Raw genomic sequence first — 25,815 nt, 5'->3', positions numbered from 1 at the left:
TGCTTTTACGTGTGAAATATGTTGAATAGACAGTGATCTTTGAATGATAGAGTATTACCATAGTACATATGGACTTGATAGCCATTTTATGTGCTCCCTAATGAATAAAAAGACGTGAATAGAATTATCCAATGCTTACTGCAATTAAACTGCATTCTCCTACCGCCCGAAATTTGTGAAAATGAACTTACGGGAAATGATTTGCAACTTGAGCTACGCAGCCTGTGTGTGGTAGGTATTAGGTAGTGATTTCATCAACGCTGTTTTAGACTGCCTAGCGTGTACCTACTACTGCAGAGTGAAGGGACGCCGGATGGAAGAAATATAGAGGTAAAACTAAAGTGATATCAGGTGTTCCCCAGGGAAGCGTCCTGGGACCTCTGCTGTTCCTGATCTATATAAATGACCTGGGTGACAATCTGAGCAGTTCTCTTAGATTGTTCGCAGATGATGCTTTAATTTACCGTCTAGTAAGGTCATCCGAAGACCAGTATCAGTTTCAAAGCGATTTAGAAAAGATTGCTGTATGGTGTGTCAGGTGGCAGTTGACGCTAAATAACGAAAAGTGTGAGATGATCCACATGAGTTCCAAAAGAAATCCGTTGGAATTCAATTACTCGATAAATAGTACAATTCTCAAGGCTGTCAGTTCAACTAAGTACCTGGGTGTTAAAATTACGAACAACTTCAGTTGGAAGGACCACATAGATAATGTTGTGGGGAAGGCGAGCCAAAGGTTGCGTTTCATTGGCAGGACACTTAGAAGATGCAACAAGTCCACTAAAGAGACAGCTTACACTACACTCGTTCGTCCTCTGTTAAAATATTGCTGCGCGGTATGGGATCCTTACCAGGTGGGATTGACGGAGGACATCGAAAGGGTGCAAAAAAGGGCAGCTCGTTTTGTATTATCACGTTATAGGGGAGAGAGTGTGGCAGATATGATACACGAGTTGGGATGGAAGTCATTACAGCATAGACGTTTTTCGTCGCGGCGAGACCTTTTACGAAATTTCAGTCACCAACTTTCTCTTCCGAATGCGAAAATATTTTGTTGAGCCCAACCTACATAGGTAGGAATGATCATCAAAATAAAATAAGAGAAATCAGAGCTCGAACAGAAAGGTTTAGTTGTTCGTTTTTCCCGCTCGCTGTTCGGGAGTGGAATAGTAGAGAGATAGTATGATTGTGGTTCGATGAACCCTCTGCCAAGCACTTAAATGTGAATTGCAGAGTAGTCATGTAGATGCATGTAGAGGTAGGTGAACTGTTCGATGAAAGTGACTGGGAGAGACGGAAGGGAGACGAAAGAATGACAGAACGGCCCCGCTCCACCGTAATTGGCGCATGTAGCATCTGGGAAATAAGTTAGAGTGTATGCGAACTTCAAAAGTAGCAGTGTAACTAACCCGATAAATGAAAGAACCACACGTGTATAAAGGAACTTTAATAGGACAGCACTAGGGAAGTGAAGAATATAGCAGCGAGAACAACCGACAGAAAGCAGCTGACGACGTCGGCAACAGCTAAACATTGCGGGGCAACCAGTAACCGCAGCCAGGAGTCTGCGGCAGTTGGCAGCAGTGGCCGGAGTGTGAAACCAGAAACTACACCTCTGGAACATCTCGCCGTACTGACAACGGTAGAGGAAAAGCTAAGTAGTATTCTACATCGTTTCGTGTGTGTGTGTGTGTGTGTGTGTGTGTGTGTGTGTGTGTGTTTCTGTCTGTGCGAAGAAACTTGTGAACATGGCGGAAAATAATAACCGTGAGATAGTAGATGAGAAAGTGGGGGCGGATTTGGCTAGAGTAAAATATGAAGATGTTACAGTAGCTGGTGAATTTAATTTTTATTTATCACAAGCAATGATAGTGGTTTGCTAGATTCAATGTATGTTAATTATGGGACAGATAATGAACAGAATATGGTGGAAACTGATGTCCCTTTTATACCTGTTACTGTTACAAAAATAAAGCAGGAACCGGCTTGTGAGCAGAAAGGTAATGTTTCAGAAATGTTATCAAATGATTCATCGGGCCGTATCAAAACTCAGTTCGCATCAGCAGCGCTTGCGTCGATTTAATTATCTTGGCCGTCGGATCCCCCTTAAGTTCATGGTAAATGGGTTCACATAGAAGATCCTCCAATCGCTTGTCATAATCTACTGTGTCCAACACTACGGAGTTGGCATCAAGAATATATGTTACACTGAAGGTCGGCAAAGAAGCATTTCCTTTATCGCCTACAGTGACTATTATTAATTCACCGACCTACAAACTAGAAAGCCGACCAACACGGACAAGTACATCCTCCCACCAACATCCTACTTAAAAAAAACCGGCCCTGAAACTTTTAACTGAGGGCCAACAGGATCAGCTATGTACACAATCTCAATGCTGAACTACAGAACCACAGGTCCATTTTTGGAGCTAACTGCTACGACATGAGAATGACACATAAAAGTATTGCGCCAGAGGAGGAGGGCAATAGGGATATGCAGAACGAAGCATGGAACACCGTCCTGGTATCACACGTACAAGGGGTCACTGAATGTCTGGGCAAAATTCTCCGTCGGGCTGGTATTAAGCCCATTTTTCATAGCAACAACAAAATAAATGATGTTGTGGGCTCTACGGAAGATACAATTAACAAGATTCATGCCGTCGGGGTTTGTGGAATCGGGTGGAATGTGGACTGCTGTATGTAAGCGAGACTGGGCGTCCAATAAGCACAAGGTTAACTAGATATATCTCAGATATGTTAACGAGAGATATATCTGTTTCAAACAATACGGCGGTGGCGGAACGCCAAGAGCAGTGCAGGGTGAAGATTGAATTTCGAGAGGCCCACGTACTGGCGAAATAGCCGTTTAGCTAGAGGAGGAAGATCAGGAAGGCTGCAGAAATAGCCAAGTGACTCGACAACATGAATAGAGAAGACGGGTACCGACTCCCAGTGTCTTGGCTCCCAGCAGTGACAGCCCTGCAGAAGGACAGCTCTCACAAAGCAACAGGCGCGCGGTAGGCACAACGGCGGGGGGTACACAGCGTCTGACGCGCCCTAGCCAATACTAGGCGATGAGTAAGCAGCGCTACGCTGTAGTCACCACACTGTTTCCTATTTGCCGATTTCCACCAATGGCAAGCAATAAAGTAAACTCCAGTAGGAAATGCCTATTTCCAATGACAACACGCAGTGCCAAAACCAATGAAAGAACACCTAATACCCTTCCTCCTCACCCTCATATCCAATGACAGCACTCCTCCGTAGTATATATGTAAATCAACTAGCGCCTATTCAGCAGTTATCAATATACCTTGAGGAAGGCGTCTTGCATTACTCGCCGAAATGTCGGAATTTTATAGTTGACAATGCGGCCACAAACCCAGAAGAATTTTATTGAATGTGACTACGGCCGCGGAAGCCTACTATTACATTACACGAAAATTCCACGTTATGGCCAAATATTACTGAAATACCACAGCCATTAATCGGTAATCAGAATAATATCATTACTGATATTTACAGTAATATTGCAGAAATTTTTTTATCACAATTCACGCTTCATTCAGTTATTCTGGCACCAGTAAATGAGGGTATAAAACTAAAACCTCCCGAACAGGCTATGAAGGCCCAACGGTACCGACCGGCCGCCGTGTCATCCTCAGACCACAAGCATCATTGGATGCGTATATGGAGGGGCATGTGGTCAGCACATCGTTCTCCCGGCCGCATGTCAATTTCCGATAACGGAGCCGTTACTTCTCAGTCAAGTAACTCCTCAGGTTGCCTGACAAGGGCTCAGTGCACCTCGCTTGCCAACAGCGCTCGGCAGACCAGACGGTCACCCATCCAAGTGCTAGCCCAGTCCGACAGCGCTTAACATCGGTGATCTGACGGGAACCGGTGTTACCACAAACGAAGGTATTGCTATAATAAATAACGATTTACGCAATGCTGCACCAGATGAAGCAAAAAATTATCACCGCTGTGATAAAACAATTTGTGATAATTAATACAAAATTAATAATTAATATCCAGCAGAGTTTTTGAATTCTCTAAGTGACTGACAACATAGAAATTACAACAACAAAATTTATAAGTCACAAGGACTAATATCTGAAATAGTCAATACTTTGTTAAGGCAACCAGTATTTACACACGGGGACCATGGTCACTTAAATGTTCGATTTTTGGTGCTTTGAGATTTCATAGTTGTGAACATAGCATTCGAGGACACATAGCGAATGATAAAAGAATATTTACTAAAAATACTGTTTTACTGAGGTTTTGCCGGCCGCGGTGGTCTAGCGGTTCTAGGCGCTCAGTCCGGAACCGCGCGACTGCTACGGTCGCAGGTTCGAATCCTGCCTCGGGCATGGATGTGTGTGATGTCCTTAGGTTAGTTAGGTTTAAGTAGTTCTAAGTTCTAGGGGACTCATGACCACAGATGTTCAGTCCCATAGTGCTCAGAGTCATACTGAGGTTTTGTATCGTTAAATTGTAGAATAAAGCAATTATTTCCCTCATTTGTGTATTTCATTCTCTCATTTGTCCTCTTCGCCTTTACTTCCTACTTCCCTCATAGCATTCAGGTAAGACCTATCTTTATACTGTGGTCGAATTTCATCCACAACCAATATTCTTATCTTAATAAATGGTACAACTTTGGTGGGAATGACAATGTATGTAAAATTGTGTTCATGCTAGATTTATGTCTGCCAAAACTATTTTCATTTAATGACTTTGCTGAAGTGAGAAAGAAACTGAAAATTAGTTTAGATGGAAACAAACTATACTATTAGGTCTCTCTGTCAAAATCATTAATATCGAATGTTAATAGGAAGAATAATAACTGTTGTAAAGTGTGGAGCACGTTTTTCGAAAAAGCAGATGTACTAAAAAATCGCAGCATGCCCGTCGCAAATTCCTGTCAGTACCGCGCACTTTTTTAGAGTAATTAGTGCATTATGGTCGGATGCTAGAAACAGAACGTCAGTTGAACTTTTAAAAACCGAGATTTGTATTCAGATAAATTTGAAATTGACATGTGAAGATTTCTACTGCGTGATTCTTAAAAACAAGACAATTCTGAACGTAGTGGGATGCTCAACAAAATATGAATAATAAGTTATGCGTCTACAACAGCTATTTTTATTGCTATTATTCTTATTTGGTTCGGTATAAGTTCGCTTAGTGGAAATGGCAACATTAACAGACGATTAGTAGTCATAGTATACAGTAGTAGTAATGGTAGAAGTCAATTTTATTATGTTAGTAAAAATCGTGACCGCAACAACACAAAAAATCAGTTTAACAAATTTTGTCTCCAATTATACAAATCGTTGGCCGGCCGCAGTAGCCGGGCGGTTCTAGGCGTTTCAGTCTGGAAGCGTGCGACCGCTACGGTCACAGGTTCGAATCCTGCATCGAGCACGGATGTGAGTGATGTCCTTAGGTTACTTAGGTTTAAATAGTTCTAAGTTCTAGGGGACTGATGACCTCCGAAGTTAAGTCCCATAGTGCTCAGAGCCATTTGAACCATTTGAATCACTCCCAGTCGGGCAGATAGTATTGTTGAGGGGCCTAGCGGACAAATGCTAGGTGTGAAAGGTCGAGGCAGCACTGCCAATGACACGGTATCTCGCCTCCTACGTCTTGAGGACAATCTCAACAACTACCGCTACACCAGGAAAGTTGTACAATCCGAAGCACTGTCCCTCCTGCAGGCCGGTCCATAAGCCATATTTCAGCAGGAAAATCTGGCTAGGAATTTGCCTGCCCGTTTGGCTCAGATGCCGCTCATCGAGGATGTCTCTGACATGGTCAGTCGCCTGCTTGTTCGTTCAGTCCTCCTGAAGTCACTGTTGATGCTTTGTAGAAACATTTAATAAACGCTTGGCAGAGTATGCCCCAGTAGCATATTCAGGCACCTTTAGATTCCATGCCACGACATCTAGATGCTCTGATTGCAGCAGGTGGAGGCTTCATACCACACTGAATTTCCAGGCTTAGTGTATGTACAGGTCTGTAATCGTGTCACGCCCCTAATCGTTCAAATAAATATCATTTTGGTTACATTTCTCGGTGTTTCATTTTTTCCAAACAGTAACATATCTGATAGGCTAAATAAGCTCAAATGGTTCAAATGGCTGTGAACACTATGGGACTTAACATCTGAGGTTATCAGTCCCCTAGACTTATAACTACTTGAACCTAACTAAGGACACGACACGCATCCATGCCCGAGGCAGGATCCGAACCTGTGACTGCAGCAACTGCGCGGTTCCGGACTGAAGTGCGTAGAACCGCTCGGGCACAGCGTCGGACGCTAAATAAGCACAGTTACTACTTCCCATTTCTAAGCGTATGTGATAACTCCGTCAATATGCAAAATGTAACAGGAAAAACAAGCAAGTATCTCTTTGCACGGACAGTATCGATGACATTTCTTTATTAATATCAGCGCTCAGTTCTGTGGGGAAACTGTTACAGGAAAGGAGACAATGGCAGCGGAGATCAGAGCTATACTGGTCAACCTATTAACGCAAATCTCACAGTTTTCAAGTAAAGATGTTCAGGACCGGAACCAGATGGGCAAGGAATTGATAGAGCTTATAACCACATATGACCAGCAATAGTTGTGGGTTACCGCATCTGAATCTGAAAATTTCGACGCTAAAACTATGTGTTGTGCTTGTGGCGTGATCACACAAAATGATCACTCACGTCCCTCCGCTGCCTCTCACCGAGAAAATTCCACTACCAATATACGGGAGAAACCGGAATTATCTATGCCGGATATGAATTGTTATGCACTGTAAGCAAGTTTCAGACAGTCGAATGATACGCTATTTTGTCGAAAGTCGACATGTTGAGAAACGTGGCTGTTGTACTATAAGGTTTATAATTTATAAAAAACAGCTACCAGCCACATATATGGTTTTTTTAAACGTCTTCAGACCATGACCGGTTTCGGATTTTTCATTACAAATCCATCTTCAGATGGCAGTTACAAGCATTCTTAGTTGGACCTAGTTTTGTTTTTGTTATTCGTTTGCTGCACTGGGAAAGAAAAGAAATATTTTTGTTGTCATATCGGTAATGGTATTTTTACGAAAGATTTACTTCTTTTTCAATATCTAATTGCTCATGAGATAGTTTTTTAACCTTGGTAAACGTGCAGGTTAGTGTACTTACGTGCTGTGTAGTTCTGCCTGACGAAATATTCGTGCGTTTTTGTTTTCGAACGCAAGCTTAATACACTTTTCAATATGCACTATGTGAGTGCTATTCCAGTCAATGGACGTCACTTTCAACCTCATCATCTTAATTACACACGAAGCGCACACGAATAACATTTACAAACCGTGGCCCAGCTTCATATTACAAAAGAGAACAATATTTGCAAAGAGCCTACAGTCATAACGATGTTAACTTACAGATGCTGTATAGTCAATATGGGTACAGTAAAATATCTCTTTGCTAGTGTGTGAAATTAATCTAAAACGGAATAAAATAAAATTACATACAAATAAGATTACAAACATTATATGTAGTACAGAATTACTGTGTGTTTACTAATGAATTGTTACAATTGTAGGAGATAAATTCTAATATTTGACATGATAAGCAATGCACATGTTTTCATTATACAATTTTTCAATGACGTATAAGCAGTTTCTGGGGCCTATATACTGAATGTTTTTAATGGAATATTAGGCTTAAGTTATTTTAAAAAAAGTGAAGACTTCTTCAAAGTTATTTAGGAAGGGGGTGTTAACTGACTCTGTCTGTTCATTCAGAATGAGATCAGGGAACCTGTTGTTATGTGTATGAATCTCAATCTCCTGTAGGAGATTCATTGTGAAACCCTTGTCTTTGAGGTGTAATATCTGCAGGTTGTTTTCTATGTTGTCAACTGTATGATTGTTTTCTGCAAGATGGGTGGCAAAAGCAGATTTGTTTAGGTTTTTCAGACGTAGGGCACCAAGGTGTTCCTTGAATCTTGTTTCAAAAGCTCTACCTGTTTGGCCAATGAAGAATTTAGGACAGTTGTTACACTTGAGTTCATAAATTCCAGATCTTTTATGGGGGATGCTATTGTGTGGGAGTGAGTGTATGACTCTTTGTTGGAGTTTGTTATTGGTAGAGAAACTGATTTTGACATTCTTCTTTTTGAATAAGTTGTAAATTTTGTATGAAAGTGGGCCTATATATGGTAGGGCTACATATTTTACTGATTTTTTGTCTTTCATAGTTGTTGTGGCTGTTGCTTGTTGCAAAGATTTATTGCTAGCAATTTTTTTTCGTTTCAAAAGAAAACTCCGAAACCGGTCATGGTCTGAAGAAAATAAACCTTTTTAAGCCATACATGTGGCTGGTAGCTGTTTTTTATAAATTATAAACCTTATAGTCGAATGATACCCGCTGCAGAAGTTCTTGATTTACGCGGAAATAATGTGTTTTATGGTATCTGGTGAGGGTGACATGACAAATGAATGTAAGGGGAGCTTCCACGACATCTACTGCACCCTCGAAGCATATAAAGTGTTAAAGATGTTAAGGTGTTAAGCTGGCAGTACTGTGTCTAAAAACATCTGTAGAGAGGGACTAGCACACTTACACACATGTGACACTTTCTATTTTTTTATGACGTTGTTGTCTTTCACCCCTGCTGTTTAATCTGTACGTCGAAGAAATATTGACGGAAATAAAAGAAAGGTTCAAGAATAGGATTAAAACAGAAAGTATATGATGATGTTGGGTTTGTTGGGCTGTCAACTGCGCGGTCATCAACGCCCATACAAGGTCCCAATTTTTCACATACTCCAATCTCTTTACTCAGTCCAATTTAACCACTGTCACGAATTATGATGATGATTAAAACAAAAAAACACCCAGTCGCCGGCCAGAGAAAATCCCCAACCCGGCTGAGAATCGAACACGGGACCCCGTGATCCAGATGCAACAACGCTAGCCACTTTTTTTCTATATTGTTCGTTGATTTTGATCGTGGTGGCCGTCCGATGACACTCGTTCAGGCTGTTCGTTGATCCGTTTACTCAGTTTTTTATTACAGAGGGTAGCTAAATCCTGTGACCGAACATACTGAGATACCGTGCCGGCTAAATGAAATTGTGAGCTATATTCGATCCGTCGTCTCACACACGTTCGTCTTACGAAGCTCGAATTCTAACTTTTTTTCATTTTTTTCGCTGTTGGTCGTTGTGTTTGGTGGTTGCGGACGTCACATGATATCCGTTCAAGTTCGTTGTTGATCCTTTCACTCGGTTTTTTGTTACAGAGGCCAATTAGCTCTCTGACTGAACACGCTGAGCTAACGTGCCGGCGATAACAAACGCTTTTTCACAGTTCAGCAAGTTACCACAGAGCTATCAAAGAGGCATAAACACCCAGTCCCCGGCCAGAGAAAATCCCCAACCCGGCCGAGAATTGGACCCCGTGATCCAGATACAGCAACGCTAGCCATTAGATCACGAAATGCAGATGTGAAAAGATGTCAGTGATACGATTCGCTAATGACAATGCTACCTCAGTGAAAGTGAAGAAGAATTATAGGATCTGTTGTATGGAATGAACAGTCTAATGTGTATAGAATGTGGATTGAGAGTAAAACGAAGAAAAGTAAAAGTAATGAGAAGTAGCAGAAATGAGAACAGCGAGAAAATTAACATCAGAACTGATGATCACGAACCTGCGTTAGGCAGCAAAATAACTCATGAAAGACGGAGCAAGGAGTAGATAAAAAGCAGACTAGGATTGGAAAAGGCGCATTCCTGGTCAAGAGAGGTCCGCTATTGGTAACGCTAACTCTGAAAGCTGGGTGTTGATAATGATTTTCATGGGCCGGAGGGGCTGGGAACCGTGTCGATATTTGTTTAGATTCTCGGAGAAGCGAACTATAGATATACGAGGAACATATGCTCGCGTAGAGAGAAAAATGTCGTGGAAACCTTTTGAATGGTGGCCTCGATAAGACCAGATTGAGATAATCAAAATCATGCAAATTTTCTAGTTCTATACTACAAAAAATTACGAAATACATATCTTCAAAAAAATGTTACTTATTACATTCAGACAAAGGAAATTTTATGTGACGTAGGGAACAGATTTTTGGAGGTAAATTTAGTAGTTAGCTCAGCCTTGAGCTGTTAAAGAGTAGTCGTCCCAAATCCGGAAATTTAATTCTTGGCATACGATTGCAATTGGTCCTTCCTCAGTTTTTCTGATACTGAACGAATGAATATAGTTAATTTCATATTTTTCGCAGATTACGAGAGGTGGTCTGGTGGTTTAGCGGGTAGAGTGCTGGGTTACGGACTGAAAGCCCTGCTTGCGAAGGCGCATTTTGCCTGGTTCCGGTCCTTCCAGGAGGCTACAGGTCCACTCAGCCTGCTATCAAACTGAGTGCTAGGGATGTCGCCCGAGGATCAAAGGCGGCCGGGGCGATGGGCTCGCCACCCTCCCCCTCCTAGCTCCGTGGCCAACGAAACGCGCACTCTACATGTTGTCAGGCCAGAAGCATGTTTCATGGATTTATAGGTTATCAGTCATTTCTATAGCTGAAGTGACAAACGTTGAAACATTTAAGACTTATGAAGTGCAGTTACTTACGGGCTGCGGAGAAGAACTATGTTCCAGTCGTTAACAGCTTCAGAAACATTTACACCAGCTACCAGGCAATACTGACCCTACGACTCATCGTAGAAGAAAGATTAAGGAAAGGCAAACCTACGTTTCTAGTATTTGTAGACTTAGAGAAAGCTATTGACAATGTTGACTGGAATACTCTCTTTCAAATTCTGAAGGTAGCAGGAGTAAAATACATTTACAATTTGTACAGAAACCAGATGGCAGTTATAAGAGTCGCGGGACATCAAAGGGAAGTAGTGGTTGAGAAGGGAGTGAGACAGGGTTGTAACCTCTCCCCGATGCTATTTACGGTGTGCGTACTGTAAGACCTTCAGTACACACACCATCAGATTATTTGACTTGTCGCTCTAACGAAGTAGGCGAGTGTCAGCAATATATCTCGTGGTCTTATCGTGGCGTGTTTATCTTCTGCCGTTAGGTCAGACGATAGAAATGCCACTTGCACGATTAGAGTAGCAGATTGATGGTGACCATCTTTAAACAGAACTTGATTAATTTTCACACACATTTATTAAAATAATAAAAAACAGATATTACGTAACTTGATTCTGGATGTTGTTTACAATTGACAGTCTGAAGTTCCTTTGGTCTTGGTACGTTAATCTTATTCTCACATATCTCTGATAATTGACAAAGTGTCTACTCATTTATCTTCATGGCTATGTGTAGGAATATGATAATCTTATTAGGCGCAGACTGAAACTTGACTATAGATTAATGCAGACTGATGGAGACCGGTGCAGACAAATGCAGACTGACTAATCGGAGCTCTGTACACTCGTTATAATACCTCGAGCGTTCAGGTATCATTGCGCGAGCGTGATCCGCAAGGAGAAAAGGTTCTACGTTAGCAGCAATCTCATTGGCTGCGTTACATATTAATACGCGGATCGGCGGAAGCAGAATGTGGTCCGTCTCTAGACAGCGCCATCTCGTAGTGCGCAGACGGACGAACGCTGCGCCTGCGCTGTTGTGCTTATCGGGGCGCGCTCTAGTGGGGAAGTGTTGCACGCGCTGACTACGCGGAACTATGTACACAACATTATTCAATCTGTATATTGAGCAAGCAGTAAAGGAAACAAAAGAAAAGTTCAGAGTAGGCATTGAAGTCCACGGAGAAGAAATAAAAAGTTTGAGGTTCGTGATGACATTGTAATCCTGTCAGAAACAGCAAAGGACTTGGAAGAGCAGTTGAACGGAATGGACAGTGTCTTGAAAGGAGGATATAAGATGAACATCCACAAAAGCAAAATGAGGATAATGGAATGTAGTCGAATTAAGTCGGGTGATGCTGAGGGAATTAGATTAGGAAATGAGACACTTAAAGTAGTGAAGGAGTTTTGCTGTTTGGGGAGCAAAATAACTGATGATGGTCGAAGTAGAAAGGATATAAAATGTAGACTGGCAATGGCAAGGAAAGCGTTTCTGAAGAAGAGAAATTGGTTAACATCAAGTATTGATTCAAGTGTCAGGAAGTCGTTTCTGAAAGTATTGGTATGGAGTGTAGCCATGTATGGAAGTGAAACATGGTCGATAAATAGTTTATACAAGAAGAGAATAGAAGCTTTCGAAATGTGGTGCTACAGAAGAATGCTGAAGATTAGATGGGTATATCACATAACTAATGAGGAAGTATTGAATAGAACTGGGGAGAAGAGGAGTTTGTGGCACAACTTGAGTAGAAGAAGGGATCGGTTGGTAGGACATGTTCTGAGGCATCAAGGGATCACTAATTTGGTACTGGAGGGCAACGTGGAGGGTAAAAATCGTAGAGGGAGACCAAGAGATGAATACACTAAGCAGATTCAGGAGGATGTAGGCTGCAGTAGGTACTGGGAGATGAAGAAGCTTGCACAGGATAGAGTAGCATGGAGAGCTGCATCAAACCAGTCTCACGACTGAAGACCACAACAACAACAAGTCACCACATGAATGTTTAACGAAGTAACCGGTAATATGTAAAAGTAAGTGATCAGTACCATGTTGCTTGCGAACAACTGAGGTGACAGGTGGAATTAAACATGCGATTGCGAATTGACAGTTGTATAAAACAATTTTGGGTATGACAAGAGCTACAGCGCAGAGTGATAGTGTCCATATCAAAATGTAACTGTACCGTTTTGCCTCAATAAAGGCACTTAATTTTTTCATTCATGTCGCACTGCTTAACCAGCTCACTTTCATTGTAGCGATCCAAGATCCCGTAATTTTCTGCTACGTTGGGGAAAGGGACATTATCTATAGAAAATTCGAGCGAAGGTTTTCGCATACTTCCAACAGACTGTCTGGTTATATTTTAGAGATGTACAGCCCGCAACGGACTCTAATCCGCAGGAAAAACTTTGGAGATGTCGATGGTCTGCGGAAGCTTTTTTCTTGACGATCTTTCAACTGCTTAGCGTGTAACCTGCGGACCTCCAACAGAGGCTTGAGAGGTGAGGATTGATCAACTCTTTCGTTTTCCTTCCGCCTGTGACTTTTTTCGTTTCTATTACGAGTAATTTCTTTTTTTATCTAGTCTATCGATCCCACACGTGTCCCAGGACATATACTAATTACATTATACTTGCCACCATCTTACTGACATTCCAGATCTCGTATTTGCTTTTATAATTTATTAACAACTTTTTAGTTAATATTTACCATGCTTGGGTTTCTTTTTTCCACGAAACGGAAAAATGTACCTTGTGAAAATGCTTTACTTAAATAATACGCACTTCAGTACTTCCTGAAACAAATGGCTCTGAGCACTATGGGACTTAACTTCTGAGGTCATCAGTCCTCTAGAACTTAGAACTACTAAAACCTAACTAACCTAAGGACATCACACACATCCATGCCCGAAGCAGGAATCGAACCTGAGACCGTAGCGGTCGCGCGGTTCGAGATTGTAGCGCTAGAAACGCTCTGCCGCCCCGGCCGGCCTGAAACGATTGATAAATTTTAAACGTAATTCAAGAGAAGAATTGTCTCTGTTCCTCGTTGGAGACTGTTAACATTTGAAAAAAAAAAGAATATTATGCCGAGAAAAGCTCTCTACAAACTGACATTAATCCATTAATTCTAACTTCCTTCTCTCCTCCCAACATTTCTCTGCTTGGTCTTTTTGTTGTATCTACGCAGTGATCGCTGCAATAACGCAACTCTGAATTGTAGAATATCTGTTCAAGAGCATAATTTACGTGGAACGGCAGAATGTTGCATGCTGTCCTGGCCTAAGTGGGAGTGTTAAGTCTTACTAATTTTAGGAAAATAAGAATTAAGCTTGGATACTTTCAACGACTGTGCAAAACAATCAAATAGCTGTGTTAACGACCATCGAAATGAAGATGTAGAATGCAATTAATTTAAGCTTCTATTAGCATAACTTTCAAACTATGGCGGTGCATTCTACACTAAAGCACACCATATACAGAACTTTGTGACGGGTAGAACCTCTTGTTCGCTCTTACGTGGTTGGCCGGGCAAGGTGGTGCAGTGTTTAGCACACTGGACTCGAATTCGGGAGGCCGACGGTTCAAACCCGCGTCCGGCCATACTGATTTAGATTTTCCATGATTTCCCTGCATCGCTTGAGTCAAATGCCGAGGCGGTTCCTTTCAAAGGGCACGGCAAACTTCCTTCCCCAACCTTCCCTAATCCAATGGGACTGATGACCTCGCTGTTTGGCCTCTCTCCCCAAATCAACCAAACAACCATCGACATGCAACAGAGGATGACAAGAGTTAAGGATGTTTCCTCAGTAGAAGGCCTACCTGCTGCCAGCTAGGCCGACGGAAAGCACTGTGGTTGCAGGGCAAAGACTGAAAAAAGTCACAGGAATGTTGCGAGGCAGAGAGGAATTTACTGCTCTTTTGTGCCCAAACACACGCAATTTCTCCGTCTCTCTCTCATAGATACACACATTTCTCACCGTACCCGCATAGTCATTAAGTTTTGCGTATCCGTTTCCCTTGCCGTATAATAGAAAGAAATTATTAAGGTACTAAAACACTCACATGAATATTCCAGCAAACGCAAATAATGCTAACCGCATCCACCTCATAGGGAATGGAACAAGTTCATTACGTACCTTTCACACAACCGCCACAGACACAAAGAGCTTCAAATTAACAGACCAGTAAAAGCAGGTGCTGAATGTGTCATCCTTCACTATAGTGGGAATAGTGACGTATGAATAAAACTATAAATTGAAGAAATAATGTTCCGTCCCACATCCATGACTTGTGTAGTTTTCCAAAATGTTAGAACATAGGAATTCGCTACTACTCTTTTCTTTTAAATGGAGGAAAAACTAAACCTGCTTTCTCTGTGCATTCCAGTAGAGCGTGCTTTGTCTCTACTCCTCAACCGGGTAATGTGGCTTTAGCGCAGTATTTGGTCTGACAACATGTTATATTTTAAGCTTAGACTGTATCCACTTTGCAGCAATTCGGGGTCGCCAGCTCGGGAAGCTTCCCGCCAAATTTTCATACACCTTCAACTGCTGTCGAGAGACACAAAGATGCGCCTTGTAGAGTTCTCCCTCGTTCAAGACAGTCAACTGATGACAGCTACCTATATATTATGGCTTGCACGTAGCCCTACAAGATTACAACAGAACTGTGAGCTTTATTTGTAGAGACAACTGTGCAGTACGCAACTGCCTTCATGTAATAAATTTGATCTATACCATAGCAACTTCACCACAAATGTCACAGCAGCGTTATGCACCAACAAGAAGGGCAGTTGAGCACCTGATACAGAACCTAGATTAGTGATCTGACCCCTGATGGTCCTTCCAATACACGTCTCAAGCATGCTGTCAAACAAGTCCAGGGGAAAGGAAACGTAAGTGACTAGCAATCAACATGTCCTGAGTTCCAGGTTCGATATTCACCACCATTGAAATTTTGAATATAAATCATCAGCAGTGTCGCCCAAAGACTGTCGGCGTAAGGAACTCTCATTTTTAAAAAAATGGTTCAAATGGCTCTGAGCAATATGGGACTTGCATGGTCTACAGACAGAGTTAAGCGGTATCCACAGACTGGTTGCTCATATTGTGCAATGAACACACGGGTGTATTGATGCACGAGGAATCACATCTCACACTGATGTAGAAGGTGAAGGGGGGACATTAATAAAAAACACATACTGTTTAAAAGTTGCAGCAAATCCACTGTTTTGAAAACATGGCAATGAAATTTTGTGCCATCTTTACATGAAAATAACGCATTTACTGTTAAGTTCCTCGGATTACATACATTTAACAGTTTTATTTAAAAAAAAAAAAATAAATAAATGTACCTTTCTGTCGGAAACCATTCAAAAGTTTTCTACAATATTTTCTCTTTCTAATCTCTTTGCACATAGTAAGCTTCTCTGGCGTGGTTTTTTAAATATATCGAATAGTAGAATATTAATATTTTTTAAATTATAATTCTGCAAGTGTAATTCAAAATTCTTGCAAAACTGCAAGTACTTTGCCTCTTGCACTCAGAATTTCAATATTTACTCTTCAGACCACGTTTACTGGATTTGTAGAAATAAATTTACAAATATTTCGTGATTCATGCCTTCATAGATTCTGTGAAAATAATCTCTAGCAGTTAGTTCATAGCCCACGCGAATAGTGCACGGTTGTGAAAGCACACTTGACCTCCTAGCAACAAATAATCTGAAATTAATAACGAGCATCAAAGTCGATATAGGGATTAGTGAACGCAGGATTGTCGTAGCGGAACTGAATATCGTAATCCCCGAATCCTAGAAAAATTAGCTAAAAATATACCCATTCAAAAAAGCAGATAAAAATTCGCTTGACGCCTTCCCGGGAGACAATCTCCACTCATTCCAAATTAATAATATAAGTGTAGACCAGATGTGGTTTAAATTCAAAGAAATAGTATCCGCAGGAATTGAGAGATTTATACAAAATACATTAACACACAACGGAACTGCTCCTCCTTGGTACACAAAACGGGTTAGAACACTGCTGCAGAAACAACGAAACAAACATGCGAAATTTAAACAGCCGAAAAAATTCCCAAGATTAGCGATCTTTTACAGAAGCTCGAAATTTAGCGCGGACTTGAATGTGATATCCTTATAACAGTTTGCAAAACGAAACTTCGTCTCGAAACCTGGCAGAAAATCGCAAGAGATTCTGGTCGTATGTGAAGTATGTTAGCGGCAAGAAACAATCAATGCCTTCTCTGCGCGATAGCAATGGAGATACTATCGAAGACAGTGCTGCCAAAGCAGTGTTACTGAACACAGCCTTCCGAAATGCCTTCACAAAAGAAGACGAAGGAAGTATTCCAGAATTCGAATAGAGAACAGCTGCCATCAACAGTAACGTTGAAGTAATTATCCTCGGAGTCTCGGAGTAGTGAAGCAACATAAATCACTAAATAAAAGCAAGTCTTCTTGTACAGACACCAATCAGATTCCTTTCGGAGTATGCTGATGCATTAGCCCCACACTTAATAGTCATATACAACCGCTCGCTCTACGAAAGATCCGTATTTAAAGACTGGAAAGTTGCTCAGGTCACATCAATATTCAAGAAAGATAGTAGGAGTAATCCACTAAATTACGGGCTGATATCGTTGACGTCGATAAGCAGTAGGATTCTGGAACTATATTCTGTTCGAATATTATGAATTACCTCGAAGAAAACGATCTATTGACATACAGTCAACATGGGTTTAGAAAACATCGTTCCTGTGAAACACAACTAGCTCTTTATTCACATGAAGTGTTGAGTGCTATTGACAAGGGATTTCAGTTCAATTCCGTATTTCTGGATTCTGGAACATTTTACACACTCTATCACAGAAGCGGCTCGTAGAGAAATTGCTTGCTTATGGAATATCGTCTCAGTTATGTGACTGGATTTGTGATTTCCTGTCAGAGAGGTCACATTTCGCAGTAATTGGCGGAAAGTCATCGAGTAAAACAGAAGTGATTTCTAGCGTTCCCCAAGGTAGTGTTATAGGCCCTTTGTTGTTCCTTATCTATATAAACGATTTGGGAGGCAATCTGAGCAGCCGTCTTCGGTTGTTTTGCAGATGTCGCTTTCGTTTATCGACTAATAAAGTCATCAGAAGATCAAAACAAACTGCATAACGATTTAGAAGAGATATCGGAATGATGTGAAAAATGACACTTGACCTTGAATAATGAAAAGTATGAGATCATCCACATGAGTGCTAAAAGGAACTCGTTAAATTTCGTTTACACGACAAATCAGTCTAATCTGAAAGCCGTAAATTCAACTAAATACCTAGATATTACAACTATTTATAACTGCGTTTTATTGGCAGGACACTTAGAAAATGTAACAGACCTACTAAGGCGACTGCCTACACTACGCTTGTCCGTTCTCTTTCAGAATACTGGTGAGCGGTGTGGGATCCTTACCATACAGGACTGACGGAGTTCAAGTTCAAAGAAGGGCAGCACGTTTTGTATTATCGCGAGATATAGGAGAGAGTGTCACAAAAGTCATACAGGATTTGGGTTGGACAACGTTAAAAGAAAGGCGTTTTTCGTTGCGACGGAATCTTCTCGCGAAATTCCAATCACCAACTTTCTCCTCCAAATGCGAAAATATTTTGTTGACACCGACCTACATAGGGAGGAGCAAAAAACCATGATAAAATAAGGTAAATCAGAGCTCTTACGGAAAGATACAGGTGTTCATTCTTTCCGCGTGCTATACGCGATTGGAATAATAGAGAATTGTGAAGATGGTTTGATGAATCCTCTTCCAGACATTTAAATGTGATTTGCAGAGTATTCATGCACATGTAGATGTAGATGTAGATGTAGAAAGGTACAATCGTAATTGTCAGGAAATGCAATTTAAAGTTCATCCTAACTTTTTTCCCATGTCACCTCTTTCGAAGTCAGTATTCTGCTTCCTTTCAGGGCTTCTCTTCTGGTTTCTTGTTTCCTGCCTTCTTTCCATTACCACCTCTTGAACCGATTTCTCATCTGGAGAGTGGCGCAGGCTCTGAGCACTATGGGACTTAACATCTTAGGTCATCAGTCCCCTAGAACTTAGAACTACTTAAACCTAACTAACATAAGGACATCACACACATCCATGCCCGAGGAAGATTCGAACCTGCAACCGTAGCAGTCCCGCGGTTCCAGACTGCAGCTCCTAGAACCGCACGGCCACCGCGGCCGGCAGAGTAGCGCTGTAAATGTATTTTTCTTAAGATGTCTTGACTAAATTTTCCAGTGTTAAAGCCCATTCTCTACAATACTTTCATCCTCCCTACGTCCTTATCATTAAATACAAGAGCTGCATCATAAGTTGTGACTCTGCTAACTGTACCAGATGAAAACGAAAATTTGGTTTCAGGGCCTAAACAAAGCAGCTGGTTTGTTACTGTTTCTAAGATGCAGAACAGAGTCAGAGATGATCTCACAACCAAAGAGCATATACTGCGGCCTTCCAGATGTATTTCTTCAAAGTAAGTCATGGCATTGTTGTTCACCGAGATATTATTGAAGTGCTGCTTGCCAGCCGGTGTGGCCGAGTGGATCTAGGAGCTTCAGTCTGAAACCGCGCGACCGCTACAGTCGCAGGTTCGAATCCTGCCTCGGGCATGGATGTGTGTGATGTCCTTAGGTTAGTTAGGTATAAGTAGTTCTAAAGTTCTAGGGGACTGATGACCTGAGATGAATTGGATTGGATTGTTTGGGGGAAGGAGACCAGACAGCGAGGTCATCGGTCTCATCGGATTAGGGAAGGACGGGGAAGGAAGCTGGCCGTTTCCTTTCAAAGTAACCATCCCGGCATTTGACTGGAGCGATTTAGGGGAATCACGGAAAACCTAAATCAGGATGACCGGACGCGGGAGACCTCAGATGTTAAGTCCCATAGTGCTCAGGGCCATTTCAACCATTTGAAGTGTTGCTTCGAAAATTGGATGTGTAGAGAAGGTCGCGTCAAACATTTAGCTATTTTTCGGGCACTTCGGATGCGATATCATCGTTGACAAACTGAAAGTTGACATTTTCGGTCAGTTCGATGAACATCTTGTAACACCATAGCTCTAATACTCCAATGATTTATTTTGGTTTTTGTTTCATTTAATGTTACATCACTGAGCTTCTGTAAATGTGTTTGTTTGAATCGATAACATAAAACTGTATACTCATTTCTTTGTAAGAACTTCGATGTCATGATATGATTCTATGCAATGTAGTGTATCTGTCATTTAAATTCTTTGTCCCATTTGGAGGGAACAAAACTTACTGTATATAATTGTAATTCTGTGTGAATAATTTTTTGTAGAAATGTCAATATGTGCAAATGTTCTGTTTTATTTATTGTATTTGTTTGCTGTCATGTAAACTGCTGATCCTCACTTAGGGTTCTTAGTTAGTTTGTATGTAAAAGGAGTAGTGGTTCCCCTCAGGAACGGAACTGTGTTGCGCGCGCATATTGTGGTTGGCCTAGGTAGAAAAGGTGGAACAAGAGTCAGTCGGGGGCGAGTCACCAGTCGGGGACGAGCTACCAAACTGTGAACTGCAATGTAATAGTTGCACATTGTCCTGGTTCCGAGAGAGGCTTTTTCTGCTACTTTCCAATGCCTCAGATGGATGGATAAACAGCTGGAACTATTCTGGAATTTCCATCTATCATCGCCACCAAGAAATGACAGAGTCCAGCAATCTACCTGAAAATCCACCTACCAACATGCAACCGCCACCACATTGCGCAATCACTGTAATGGAGTACTATAGCAATGTACAGTGAAGGATCAGCTAAATGGATGTGTTAGTGTGCTCAAATATAAGGTAATTTATAACTGCATTTATGTACCTACCTTAATTTTTCTCCTTATCATAACACCTCTCAGGTTCCTCTCCCTTTGAACTAAAGTGATTTCCGAGTGTCCCTACTGAAAGAACATTAACAGTGGTTTTGATAATTAATGCCTCTTGAACAAAAAAAAGAAAGTTAATGAAAGTAATTTTCCTAATAAAACTGTTTATTAATGCATTGTTGCCAACTTCAAATTAAGAGTTCGTAAGACCGAGGCTTATAAAGTTTTGCTTCGTAAATGATCTCATTAGTGCCTGTTGTAAAACACAGAAGGTGAGTCAGTATCTTACATATATGTTAATTTTGTGTCTCAATGTAGTAAAAGCGGAAAACTGCAGTGTGGAACGTTATATACTCAAGTTTGCTAAGTGTTTGTCTCTCCTGTGTATTAGAAGTGCTTATTAATAATATAACAGGATCCACGGTTTGTCTATTGGGTTAATGCTTGGTAACAAGTAACGGAAAGACCACTAATTAGGAAAACCTTAATTTCTTTAGTCAAATGATAGTGAGGAGCAACCTGTAAGTGGATTCAAATTACCTTTCATTTTAAATAGTAACGTACTTAACTGAGAGAGACTTAACCAATATCCAATTAATGATTCTGCAGTTAATAGTAATAACGTTATAAAGACCATTCAGTTTGTGTAAGCCCTGAAAGTAATAGTGTGTTTCAGTATCTGTTATAATTTTGCAAATACTTTGTGCTGCTTTAACTGTTAGTTTCAATCTTACCGTACACATATGTATGTGTCAAGAGTTCACTGCACTCGCGTGTGACAAAGTATAGGTTGTGTTTATCCATTCAAGTTACTAATAACTATTTTCTTGAACGAGAATGTTAATCATTCTCTTGCCTAGTTAGGCTGTCGACCGTTTTCTTTACCTGTTAAACAGTGCAGATAGGCAAAATTTTGTTTGTTACTGTTCAAGTATTTCCGTAATTCTGACTTTCATTTCCGATAAGCCACCTCCGTTAGGTACAACACGGCCAACACAACAAAATTCCTCCCAGAGGGTAACACTGCTCTGTTGCGTTATACCATAATTGCTTTAATAATATTGTTTTATTTCACAACCTGCTTTAAGGTTATGGTACAGCGGTAGCAGACGGTAGTGTTATAATCTCCCCTTAATCATTTAATGCCCATTATGTGTTGAAGACTGGAGCTTGATGGTGTAACATATTCCATTTCCATCAGTGTATCGTGACACGATTGTACAGCACCTGGCGAAATCGTACGTGTCCGGTATGAGAGCGCTAGTTACTCACCGATGGGCAGGATGAGGAAGAAGGGGAACCAGCAGAGCAGGAAGCCGCCCACGACGATGCCGAGCGTCTTGGCGGCCTTCTTCTGTCTCCGGAACTTGGCGGCGCGCCCGTACAGCGTGAGGCGGCGGCCAGCCTCCTGCCACGACTCGCCGCCCTCCTGCAACATGGAGCGGTCGACGGTAGACTAGGCACTGCCGCATCACACACAGGGTGCCAACTACCCACATTACTGTTACCTGTAACGAGATTGGGAATTACATTGATACTCTCTGTATGTCCACCTATTTAGCGATGGTTGAGGGACTCGGCTGTTCGATAGAGGTTGTCAAATTAAACGACTTTCAGCCGTCAATTTTCAACCTTATTTTATTGGGTAACCAGTTTCAGAGTTTTACTACGCCATCTTAGTCGGCAGGTGACGGTTGAAGTGGTCACTGCAACAACCAGTATTGCTGTCCCCTGTTTTGATCACAAGCGAGGTAAAAAAACGTCGTGTGGCTAGGGCCCTCCCGTCGGGTACACCGTTCGCCGGGTGCAAGTCTTTCGATTTGACGCCACTTCGACGCCTTGCGCGTCGATGGGGATGAAATGATGGTGATCAGGACAACACAACACCCACTCCCTGAACGGAGAAAATCTCCGACCCTGCCTTTTTTTTTCATTTTGTTCGTTGTTGGTCGGTGGGTTTGGTCGTTGCGGACGTCACATGACATCCGTTAAAGTTAGTTATTTGTTGATCGTTCCACTTAGTTTTTTTATTACAGAGGCGAACCAGCACTCTGACCGAACACGCTGAGCTACCGTGCCGGCGTCCACTCAGCTACCGGGGGCGGACACAAGCAAGGTAGATTATATTAAAAAACTAAAAACCCGCCTCGATTGCGAAAAAAGCACCTAGTGTTAAGTGTTAACCCAGGTTTCGGCGTAGATAACTACACCTTCTTCAGAAAAACAATAAAACGCACAAGTGCCTAAGAAGACCTTTGTCAATGATTAAAAGAACACCATAGCTATACATTTATAAACGAAAAAGAAAAGGAAAACACAAACAGTACATATGTATAAAGTCAAAACCACAGATAGTGCGTCAGGCTAGCAAGTGAGGGACCGTTTGTAGCTACGGTTTATGGCGGGTCACGGCCTATCGAACATAGGCCCGTGTGGGGTGGAGCGTACACCATTAAGTTAAGTAGTGGTTTTGACTTTGTACATATGTACTGTTTGTGTTTTCCGTTTATGAATGTATAGCTGTGGTGTTCTTTCAAACATTGACAAAGGTCTTCTGAGGCACTTGTGGGTTTTACTGTTGTTCTGAACAAGGTGTAGTTATCTACGCCAAAACCTGGGTTAACACTTAACACTAGGTGCTTTTTTCGCAATCGAGGCGGGTTTTTAGTTTTTTAATATATTAACCAACGATTGCTGACACGCTTCGATGTTGAAGGTTCTTAAGGTAGATTACCCCTACACGTCGGTAAGGGACCTGAAGATGGCGTAGTAAAACCCTGAAACTGGTTGCCCAATAAAAGAATGTTGAAAATTGACGGCTCAAAGGCGGTTAATTTTACATTCTGACTCTGATACAGTCGAGGAAATTCACACGTTTCTTTTGTCAACGATGTCGATGTTCGTCATCCTTGCAGGTGCGATCATGGATTGAATGGCATGATATGTGAAACAAATCGAAGACTAACTGCAATGACGGAAAAAAAACGCAACACGAAAAAATGAATAATGAAGACTAATGAAAGTTCGGGAATATATTTCTCTAGGTAACAATTTAAAGTGATTAACATTGCAAGATCACATATTAACGTAAGAGCGAGATACGCTATTGAAAAACTTAAATGCCGGTCGGGAAGGCGAGCCAAAGGCTGCGTTTCATTGGCAGGACACTTAGAAGATGCAACAAGTCCACTAAAGAGACAGCTTACACTACACTCGTTCGTCCTCTGTTAGAATATTGCTGCGCGGTGTGGGATCCTTACCAGGTGGGATTGACGGAGGACATCGAAAGGGTGCAAAAAAGGGCAGCTCGTTTTGTATTATCACGTTATAGGGGAGAGAGTGTGGCAGATATGATACACGAGTTGGGATGGAAGTCATTACAGCATAGACGTTTTTCGTCGCGGCGAGACCTTTTTACGAAATTTCAGTCACCAACTTTCTCTTCCGAATGCGAAAATATTTTGTTGAGCCCAACCTACATAGGTAGGAATGATCATCAAAATAAAATAAGAGAAATCAGAGCTCGAACAGAAAGGTTTAGGTGTTCGTTTTTCCCGCTCGCTGTTCGGGAGTGGAATAGTAGAGAGATAGTATGATTGTGTTTCGATGAACCCTCTGCGAAGCACTTAAATGTGAATTGCAGAGTAGTCATGTAGATGTAGATGTAGATGTAGAAACATTACCAACAGGCGTAATCGCCAGAATGTTGAGTGCAAGAATGCAGACGTGCATGCATTGTATTGCACAGGTGCCGGATGTCAGTTTGTGGGATGGAGGTCATCCTGTTGCACTTGGTCTGTCAGTACAGGGACGGGTAATGCTGCTTGTGGATGATTCTGGAATTGTCGTCCAGTGACGTCCCATATGTACTCAACTTGGGGCAGATCTAGTGATCGAGCTGACCAAGCCAACATGTCGACACTCCGCAGAGCATGTTGGGCTGCGTTGCCCTGTTGGAAAGCACCCCCTAAAATGCTGTTCATCAATGGCAGTACAACAAATCGAATCACTCGACTGACAAACATATTAGTAGTCGAGAGAGCTTTTGCTGTCATACGAAATCGCACCCCAGAGTATAACACCAGGTTCAGTGTGTCTACCACGCCAACTGGTTGGTTTGCAAGCCCTCCAATGGCCCTTTTCTAAGTAACACGCGGCCATCACTGGGAACCGAGGCACTACCAGCTTTCATCGGAAAACACGACAGACCTCCAGGCGCAAAGGACAATGGTTTAAGGTCAGTGGAATGCATTCTACAGGGCGTCAGGCTCGGACCTGCGTTTGAAGTAACCGATTTGTAACATTTCATTGTGTCACTATGATGCCAACTGCTGCTCAAGTTGATGCTACAGATTCAGCACGATGCTTCAGATCCATACAATACGATGGTCGGTAATGTCACTCGGCCATCTGGGGCTGGCGCCTGGTCTTACTACAACTATACCTTCGTTGTGACCACCACTGCTAGAAATCATGCACAGTGGCAATAATTCCACCACGTATTTCTGCAGTAACACAGAAGGATCATCCAGTTTCTCGTAACCCTATTACACGACCTCGTTAAATCTCAGTGAGCTGTTGATAATGTGTTTGTGGAATTAAAGTCGTTCTTGACTAACATCAACTTATCACCTCCAATCTCAAAAGTAACTAACGCTTTCGAGCCTTACGGCGTGTATTTAGAACAAACCTGATTTGCATCCTCATAGTGATGCTGCCATGGCCACTGTTACGTAACGGGCGCGAAATGTGAATAGACGTCAACTTTCAGATGTAGAGACACGCTTGCCAACCTTTTTTTTTTTTTTTAATTGCACAACTACTCCTTGCTGTTGCGATTTGTTTTCGTCGGTGTACATTAGTGTTCAGCCCAATTTCTTCGTGTGTTGATGATCTTGCTGGCGGCCTTCCCGAACAGACTGGGTTGTGGGTAGGAATGACGTTAGGGTATATCTCTGCAGCACCTGAAGCGTTTTGAGCTTGACGCGTACACTCTGCGACGAACTAGAGTACTAACGCTCCAGCCCTCAGGATAAGATCCCGACCGACCGCCGCGCCATTTTCGGCCAGTGGCGTCATTTGGATTCAGTATGGAAGAGCATGAAGTCAGCTCACAGCTCTTCCAAACATTAGCACTTTTACAGAGACTGGAGCTGGGAAATCTCGGTTAAGTCACTCTTTCATACTGAATTATCTTGTTCCTCAACCCCCCACCCTCCCCACCCCCTACATCAATGAAAAATTCTTGACAGAACATGGAATTGGATCCGAAATTTCTGTATGACAGCTTTGCTACCGTGTCTGC

The 25,815-nt window shown here is 41.9% G+C and overlaps 1 protein-coding gene across 1 annotated transcript in view; it reads right to left on the bottom strand.

Moving 5' to 3' along the window:
- Nucleotides 1-21,948, bottom strand: part of LOC126345110 (alpha-1B adrenergic receptor-like) — a 79,161-nt gene extending 57,213 nt beyond the window's left edge. Inside the window, exon 1 of the mRNA XM_050002079.1 lies at nucleotides 21,783-21,948. Within this exon, the coding sequence (XP_049858036.1) occupies nucleotides 21,783-21,948 (166 nt within the window). The remainder of the gene's footprint in view (nucleotides 1-21,782) is intronic.
- Between the last annotated feature and the right edge of the window lie 3,867 nt (nucleotides 21,949-25,815).

The sequence above is a fragment of the Schistocerca gregaria genome, chromosome 1, assembly GCF_023897955.1.
Source record: "Schistocerca gregaria isolate iqSchGreg1 chromosome 1, iqSchGreg1.2, whole genome shotgun sequence".
In the NCBI taxonomy this organism is placed as follows: domain Eukaryota; kingdom Metazoa; phylum Arthropoda; class Insecta; order Orthoptera; family Acrididae; genus Schistocerca; species Schistocerca gregaria.
The sequence above is the reverse complement of the archived record's forward strand: the minus strand, read 5'-3'. Positions and strand labels throughout refer to the sequence as shown.